General features: G+C 39.4%; 1 protein-coding gene across 1 annotated transcript in view; it reads right to left on the bottom strand.

Annotated features, from left to right (window-relative positions):
• Positions 1-9197, bottom strand: part of LOC146483419 (uncharacterized) — a 22995-nt gene extending 13798 nt beyond the window's left edge. Inside the window, exons 1-4 of the mRNA XM_085105667.1 lie at positions 8721-9197; positions 6944-7261; positions 5381-5698; positions 4324-4596 (exon numbers count right to left, since the gene is read on the bottom strand). Coding sequence (XP_084961793.1) covers positions 4324-4596; positions 5381-5698; positions 6944-7261; positions 8721-8985 — 1174 coding nt within the window. The 5' untranslated portion in view covers positions 8986-9197. The remainder of the gene's footprint in view (positions 1-4323; positions 4597-5380; positions 5699-6943; positions 7262-8720) is intronic.
• Positions 9198-9544: the final 347 nt, after the last annotated feature.

Here is a 9544-nt window from a genome sequence, read left to right as displayed (position 1 = left end):
CTTCAAGAGCTTTTATTGCAGTACTTTTACTCCACACGTGATCCTTAAGATCACATTACAATACCTTGCACAGGACAACCAACTTATCATAACAGCGGGTGAGCGAATTAGAATATAAATGTATTTATCATGGGTTACGTAACCTTATTTTTGGGTGTTTGTGACACTTTGTCACAATGTATCATTAGCGGGGCGTCGGGTATATATATGCTGAGGCCTCGATTTGTATTCATTCGAGTCATACGACCGCACTCAGTTCGCCCTCTAAATTAAATACCCAATGACTATATTTTATCAAGTGGTTTATTTTTCAAGTCTTGGCTTGTCATGTTTTGCTTTTGCATTATTCTAGCTTATGCTTTGATTGTATATTAGTGCTATACAGTTGTAATTTTGTTTTTCTTACATTTTGCGCCATATTGTTTATGAATATACTGTTTGTAATTCAGTTGATATTGAAGACATAATAAAGAGGGTCGTACACGGCTCGTGTTGACACACCCCATAAGTGGTTGCTTATTACATGATAAATGTTTTATATTCGGTTGAGCGGGTGAGCGAATTAGAATATAACTGTACTGTCATTTTTTAACCTCATTTAGGGTGCGTTCGATTTTCCCCTATTCCGGAATAGGAATACCTACAATGATGACAGGAAATCCCTCCAAGAGGTTTTTGGAGTTACTGGAGTACAAAAGGGCTCTTAAAGGGACACAGTCAGCTGGTGCACATGCGCCTTAGATACCATTTCTTAGCTGATTTGCATATCACACTTCATCACAAGTCTCGCGCTGAGAATCGCATCCTTTAAAATCTAAACAAACCTTGTCGAGTCGAACTATTTGCCAGTCAAAATTATTATAGTGATTATAGACCTAATGTCATATTCGAACACTCATTTTCTTGATACTATGGAGAATTGACTGATGGACTTGTCCGGGAAAAGCCAAACTTCAACGAATACCTCTGAAGTCGAAGAATCATTTAATCGTTTATTTCGGTATCCCGTCGTGTGAAAAATTCTACGTTTCACAGTGTTTGCATGAGAAGCAAATTGAGTTCAAATATTACAGAATATGTCAATTTTAAAACGTAACTGCAGTGTAGCGAAACGACCGGTACGCTTTATTTTTGCTTTCAATCATATATTTTGCTTTTATAATTTCGTTTCTACAACTTCTCCACTATCTAAATTTAGGAACGAAACTCATGTCATTACAAGAACGCTTGCTCGACCCGTAGAAAACAAGGTTCTACTAGAGGTTGTCCTTGTCGAGGAGATAATCGACTGTGTACCGAAGCTTGTCTTCGTCTGAGCTCCAAACCGAGCAGCCATGACGCGAATTTTGAATCGTTTATGAAGATTCCCTCCGCACGAACCTTTCGCCAGGTTGAGAAAATGCGATTTTCCAAATATATATCTTGGTGATTTGCTCTCCGATGTTTTTGATTGATTTCTCTCGTTATTTTAGTCAACGCAGGCAATTTCCTCCGCCCGGCGCCTTCACGTTTCCCACCTCTTCTTTTCATGTTCCGTTGGAGACGCGATCCATACTGTTTTTAACCAAATATGATAAAATAATATCAGGATGAGCAAAAGCATACTCAGAAACAGGTTTTCAGTAAAAGGTTGAAAATCCAATAAAACACTTGGAAGATTAAAGCGGGTTTCTAGATGTATTCGACGCGTACTTTTGATTTCGGGTTGAGGTAGACATTACAAGCAAAAACGTTGTTTCCACAGTGAGCAAATTTAGTGTGAACAAAGTTCGGCTCAGTGATATGTTAGCGTCGTGGTTTAAAGTGCTTGTGAAGTAAAAAATATATTATGCTTGTTTAAAAGGCATTTCAAAGTGGCGAATAATGGCGTTTTCGTATCTGAAATATCCTCTTTCACTCCAGAGATATTCAAGTTTTTGTAGCGCGCACATAGACTCAGTTGGCAGACCGATTCGCCTCGATGATCTTTAAAACTAAACAAACAAAAAAAAGTAAACGTATTATTCACCGGCCTGTAAGGTCGGTTCGTATAGAGAGAAATTGAGCCCTCGATCTTCAGTACAGCCCTCAGGCGCGTACTCAAGACCACGCGCACACTTTTTCCTATACGGACCTCCCTGTCGGTGAATAACCAGGGGGCACCCAACGGATCGTTTCGGTAAATTATCTGTTCGGAAGGCCCTTAATCCCCTACAATTTTCTAAAAATAATTTTCGCCTCGAACTTTCGTGATATGGGAAATTTAAGGCCTTGTGTTTTCGGATTGATAAAAATGTCGTTTCGGGTACCGAAAAAAGGTCAGCTAAGATTTTCGGAAAGGAAACAAGACCTAAGTTTTTAGGGAAATGGACAAAAATGCCCTAGTAATTTCGAAAAGACTCAAGTTCCCCTAGAATGACCGAACAGATAAAAATATTATAGCGCAGCTTTAAATGAATCTACAGAGCTTTAAAGGCACACCAGATAGCCTAAAATAGCGTTTCAAAGGATCTGAGAGAAAACTCCCATTGGGTGCCCCTGAATAACGATATATGTAATGTGAACATTAAAACAAAGGATTGTACACGGTCGCGATCCTTCCACATTAATTGCAGCGCCATTGTTTTAATTCAAGGTTTCATAATCAGTCTCTCGATTAACTATATTTTAAAGAATGAAAATTCTCCTTGAAATACTTAAAGTGTATATGAAGAAATCATTAATATATATATTAAAGTAATCCCTTTAGGGAGAGGAAATCACACTGAATATACAAGACATTATCTGAAAGCTAATTATTTTGATTTCGGCCTGAAAAAAATTAGGTTTGTTTTGCCTAATATTTTGATGTGTATGTCTTAAGTTAAGTTCTGAAACTGGGAATAAGAATTAGATATGTTGGTCTGAAGTAGGGCAAGGGTTAATTATCATAACGTTCAAACAGTTAGAATAACAGTAAAGAATCTGACGATGGAAATTTTGGATATACTCGATAGAGATCAACCTTCAGAATGACGTGAATTGCCGATCATGTTGATGATTTTAAGTCTGAGATCTGATTGTCACCAAGCTTACAAATATATGGCTATGAATAATCTAAATGACCAATTACTGAATAAGTGAATGGTCATCGCAGTAGTTGGGACTGAAAGAAAGCCTGAAAAATATTCAGGCTTTAACGGGACTCGAACTCATGACCTCTGCGATATCCTTACAGCGCTCTGCCAATTGAGCTTTCAAGCCAACTGGGAACTGGTCAATTTGTGAATTCGTAATATACCCGTACAGGTGATGAGATGAAAGTGAATATATAAAAATTCATATACAGTCAAACCATTAAGCGGACACCCCCGGGACCCTTGCTAGTGTCCGCTTAATACAGGGTGTCCGCTGGAAATAGGTTCCCTTAGAATTCGACTTAAAAAGGGTCATATTAATATACCTCGGTATTAAAACGCCTCGAAAGGGTCAAATACCATTATCGTGAACGGAAAGGTCTTTGGCAGACCGAAAACCAGATCGGGGTAATTCACCAGCAGAAAAACCAACTGAACACCCAAACGAGATAACAGATCTTATGGAAGTAGTTGGGCGCGTTCCAAACTCATGGCCATGTGGTTATCCAAGCTCTTAAAGCGCGCAATAAACCCAGAAAAGTGAAAATTACTGGAAAGAGGGTGAGCAAATCGGTGGGTATCGTTTGGAACTACCTACCCTGCGAGCAGTAAGTTTCTCCACCGGACGCTACCGGTATAGTGTCCAGTGGAGGAACCACTGCTCGCGGGGTAAGAAGAACCCTGCGAGTACATTTTTCAAGCGGACACGTGTTCATGTAACTGGTTGAGACAGAAATTGATGAAGGATTTGTATTATGTAATTAGTTTAACAGACATGTCTCTAGGTACACGAATTTCCTGTTTGCCACACAAATGCTTTGTCGGTGAGGCCACGTATTACTAATTTGATCACTTTTGCCAACGGAGATAGTATTTTCTGTTTGTTAAGTGTTACAAAGATGTGACAGATCTTTTTGTCGGCAAAGCTAAATGACCGATCTATTAAAACGTGGACAAAAAACATGCATCCTTTACGCAGTGTCCGTTTAATACAGGTTTTTAACAAAAGAGAGGACCATAAAAGTCAAGTTTGAGGTGTCCGCGTCCACTTATTAGAGGTGTCCGTTGAATACAGGTATTTTTTACAGTAAATTTGGGGGGGGGGGAGGGGAAAGATGGGACTTGTGCTGCTGTCCGCTTAATATGGGGAATTGCGGAAGAAAGAATGAATAAGTGAATGATCAATTGCTGTCACTTTCGAACAGTTTATTCAGGTCGTACCTCTCACCTTCTCTAAAATGCAACGCAGTTATCGTGGTAACTGATCCCAGCTTGTTAGTTGCTTTACACTGATATCGACCGATGTCTTGAAGACTGAATCTTGAAATTTTAAGCGTACCATTTACAACCACGGATCGCCCTTGTGGTAAAGGAACTGAGAAACCTCTAGACCACTGAATGATTGGTGGCGGAGAGCCAAAAGCTTCGCAAACAATACTTGCAGTTGAATGTTCTTTTACTGTTATAACTCTGTCAGGGATCTTGGTAAACATTGGAGGAACTAAGTACAACCAACAACAGATAAACATCAACATCAAGCCCCTCTAAGAAAATGATCCTACATCGTCGTCTTATTTCTTCAGTTTCAGCGCCAATAAAAACTGACCCGTGTATATACTGAATAAAGACGCTGACCCATGTGATTTAACATTAATATAACTGAAAGCAAAGCATGCTTTCAAAAAATAATGAAAGAAACTTCACTTAAAAACAGCTTTAAGTTAGATCCCAGGGGTCAAATTGAGGAAGCCCTCGGCTTGTTTCCTAACAATGTTCTATTTCTGTAATGACAATAGACAATTTTTAAGAAATAATACTTAGGATACGTCGTACTAAGATACCTAATAACTAAATTAACCAATTTTCTTGTAATATAAATTCACTATTCACTAAACTAACCTTTTTTTTTTTTGATACGCATCAGCCGAACATAATTTGGCAAAACAGTAAATGTATCTGATAGATGTATTTTTTCAGTCAGTGTCACAGGCAAACTGGGAAAAGAATATCCGAGTTCTCCCAACAGGAAACGAACCTAATGGCCCCACCTCCCACGATTCTCCTGTAGCTCAAAACCAGTACAGCATCCGTATACGCGTACTAGGAAGGTCATAGGCTTTCCCAATTTACTTTTCCCTTCCCGCCCGATGACAGGGTCCCAAGTAGACTAGCGGGTATTTTAAACGCGAGAATAGCTTTTAAAGGTTCAAGTTCGTTTTTGATGCACATGAAGTCGTTTTTCCACACATTGAAAGATAAGAAACAAAAGGCAATCTTAATCTCACCCTCAACAAACAGCTCAACAGTTCTCTGCTGTTGTCCCAAGACATTTCTTGCCGTGCAAACATACTTCCCCGAGTCAATGTAAGCGACGTTCTTAATCTCTAGCTTATCCTGTTGACGATTCCTGTTCACCAGGTCTGAACCATTCAGCTTACTCCATGATATTGAAGGCTTTGGGTTACCAACAGCTGAGCAGTAAAACGTGGCGGTCTGATGCTTAGTGACTGTCACTGAAGCAGGAGATATGGTCACCCTTGGGGTAGATATGGACTCTCCTGGCTCTCCTTTAGGTCCCGGATGTCCAGGGAGTCCTGCATCACCTTACGAAAAGATGCTAAACAATGTATCCACAGTTTCGACGAATCAGAACTGATTTATAGGTAACAATTTGAAATAACGTAATGAGGGTGAATCCGAATGAAAAAAAAGGCAGGAGACAAAAACTGGCTGGCTTAGTTTGAAAAACAAAATCTCATGTCATGAAGGTGAAGGTCATGGCGATTTTTTAGAGAAAGGCGTGATAATTATATTTGTTCTTTATTAATTATATATGCCTGCTACACGTACGTTTCTAGATTTGGTATCTTTTTCACGTTCAACAGAGACAAAAATTTATATTAACCTTCAAAGCATTCTAAAATTTCATAAGCAAGGATGTGAGTAAACTAGGAGTTTCAACGTGAAAGCAGGTGCTGCATTAGAGCTGGAAGAAAATACTGACATTACAATGGAAATTTTATGAGAAAATGGAGTAACACGCACGAAAAATAAAAGATAACTCGTGTGCATCCTTATTCAGCATGAAATACCTTCGGCGTTTCCATCAATTAAGCTTACCTTCCTCAGAAATCGCTAGCCCCTTCTCAGTAATACAAACCCCTTTTAATGATATTCAGCGTCAATGAGCGAACGAAAATTTAATACTGTGCTCAAGAAGTTTTCTTTTGTCTCAACGATTCAAAAACAATTTGACTCGACGGTCGAATCGATTATCTCAACGGATGAGAACGACTCAGATTTCGCCTCAAAGTACACAAAGCCAATTGACTTAACTTTAACAAGTGATCTGCATTTTGACTCCATGGTTGCAAGCTTGTCTTTCGTCTCAACGGACAAAGAACAGTATGACTCGAAGGTCGAACTATTTACCTCAAATGGCAGAGATTTTGACTCAACGGGCAAATATAATGCCTCAACGGGCGAATAATAATGTAAATCTACTGGAACTCTGTAGATCTCACGTGCAATTTTTATGGTGACGTCATCGAAGTTGTGGATATCGCGGATAATAAAAAACCAACCACCTGCGCATGCTTCCGATCTTACGTCCGACAAATGTTGGGGTTTTTCCCGCTATTGCAAACAAAGAATAAGTGCTGCGTCGCTACCGCTCGCCAGCAAATATTTTATTTATTATTATTATTATTATTATTATTATTATTATTATTATTATTATTATTATTATTATTATTATTCTTTTTTCTATATTCTTATCATTTTAAGACCAATCTCCCGAGTGAGGAAATATGGTTTTTAGCGACGTGAGTCCCCGAAGGCTGACATACCTTTTTCTCCCTTGACTCCTAGTACTCCAGGATCTCCCGTCAGCCCTTGTTTACCGGGTTCACCTGGTGGACCCATAGAACCTTGCGTTCCCTTTTTACCCTTGGTTCCTTTTGGTCCTCGTTTACCGCGAGGTCCTTGGACGCCCCTTGGGCCAGGGGGGCCTGGCAGACAAACTTTGCCTGGAGCAATGCACAATGATGTCCTCATTATCGAGTTTACGTATTTCTTGATTCCATCACGAACGTCATGCAAACCTTCAAAGTCGCTGCTGTTCGCTTCTAAGCTGCGACGGAAGATTTCATTTCTGTCCACTAGACCTGCAAGAGGAAAATTTTCTAATAACTTAATTTTCCGAATGAGAAAAAACAGGAAACAGCAGCAACAGAATCTAAATGCAACAACGCACGTTATTTTGATGACACTAATACCGAATTGCTTTTACTATACATTTAAGTACAAAGAACAAGTAGAGAGAGTAAAACACAGTTATAACTGATTTGCATAAAGCACATATTCATGACAATTATATTGAACAAGTTCCAAACTTTGACAACAGGTCATTATGCCAACATTTGATCTTTTTCCCGTTGTTTTTGTTAGCGTTGACCTAATTAAGAGGCCTAATTGAGCTGATCTATTAAAGGAGCAAAATACAGGCCACAGGAAACACGATCTTAGCATACCTCCATTGTGGTAAAATACTTAACATTGCGATAAAAAAACACTACTTTATACCACTGGGAGACTGTAATCGTATCCCCTAATTAGCCCAAAGACAAAACCATTAGCAAGGAGGGTATATTTAGTCTCGAGAAAAAAATATCACGCGAATAAACGTTGTCTGATTGGTGAAGAACAGTGAAAGAAAAATAAAACGTGAATAGGAACTTAGACTGTAAAGAAAACAGCAAATCAACTTTTCAATTCATCCAAATTATCTCTTTTAAACATTTTCCCTACAACGTTGAAATCAACGAGACCCCAAAACGTGTCCTCCTTGGTTATGTTGGCGGGCTGTATTGTTTCCAAAGGTCATCAAATGCAATATGTTTATACATGTACTAATTATCATACTGGGCCCGATTGTTCGAAAGCCTAATCCACGATTAAAACGAGGTTTTTATCTCTCCCATTAAAAGTGTTTTTTGAAAGCTAAGTTTTAGCTCATGTTAAAGACATGTCTAAGTCAAACCTGAGGGACGAAAATCTTTGGCAGAACCTTAAATGATTAGTCATTAAACTAGAATTAAAGTTCACGTTAATCCAGGATTAGTTTAGTTCATAAAAGAGATTCCCAATAGAATACGTTATATTAATTAATTCACCGACTGGAAGGTCTTGCCGTAAAGGTATTCGATTTGTCCTACAATAACAACAGCTACATGAATTCGTACTCCATTCGAGTACTGGCTACCCCAAATAACCACAAAGGGGCTAGAAAGACAGGGCAGCCAAACTGCCAAACTGAGAAGGTGAAGAATATGATAACAGGGTCACAGGAAGACAGGCTATAACAACAGGAAACCGGAAAAAAACAAGTCTTTAGGTTACTACGCCACTGTCTACATTCCGAATAATGAATTGGACAAAAGTACAAATCAAAAATGAACCATTGCACACTACTTGTCATTTGTACGGAGAGGCACGGGTAGTGGTTTATTGGAGAAAATTCGATTGGTCAACACTTAATTAAATTTTTTGCATTTTGCCTCAGCTAGAGAAAGCTTGCGACCATCTCACGCATAAATAACAACTCAGTCACGCTACGTCACCTACCAATGGCAGCATCGACGTCCTCGTTCGCACTGGCCTGGGGTTTAGCTTCTTCTTTGAGAGCATCTTTAACTTGCTGAATTTCCTGCGAGAACTTTGAATCCATCATTTTCGTTTCACGGACCACTGTTTCGAGTCTTACGAACAGCGCAATGGTTAACAGAATCGCAACGACAGACAAAAATATAGAAATCTTGTGAAGAAGTGAGCAAGCCCTCTCTGTTGGCACACGCTTCGGCTCCTTGAGATCCTTTATGCCTTTATCCATTGCACGTTCAGCGGTCAAAATTGTAGTAGATACAAGACAACGTCCCGTCGTGCTGAGACCGTATCAAGTATACCTTCTCGGAATGCTGGAACTAAACGGGAAGTCGAGATCCGATAGCAACAATTTTCACAGGGTTACGGCGTCACATTAGTGACCTACGTGGCATCGATTGCCCACAGGAAAGAAGAAACTCTTGCAATGTAACGCACACTTAAATCAGGGTCCAAAGGGATTCAGGGCTCCAGCCCTTATGAATTGGGGCTCCACTCCCACGCCAAAGTAAACAGGGCTCCCGAGAATTTGATTAAGGGCTACAGTCTATACTATTCTTTTCTCCTTTGATGTAAAATCAAGTTCTAGGATTAAAAAAATTACAACAATTTTGTTTTGATAAACCCTGTTTGTAGTATTTCTCCACTCATGTCCACTCTACTCGTGTATAACAGTTATTTGTGTCAAAATGATAGAGCCGGCTCCAAAAGCGCTGAACGAGCGAGTCCAAAGTTCATGAAGAGACAATTTTCGTATTGCTCATGCGCGATCGGCGAGTCACGCACGA

This window comes from Pavona decussata, unplaced genomic scaffold (genome assembly GCF_977016875.1).
Source record: "Pavona decussata unplaced genomic scaffold, jaPavDecu1.1 SCAFFOLD_38, whole genome shotgun sequence".
Taxonomy (NCBI): Eukaryota; Metazoa; Cnidaria; class Anthozoa; order Scleractinia; family Agariciidae; genus Pavona; species Pavona decussata.
This window is presented reverse-complemented; position numbering and strand designations above follow the sequence as displayed.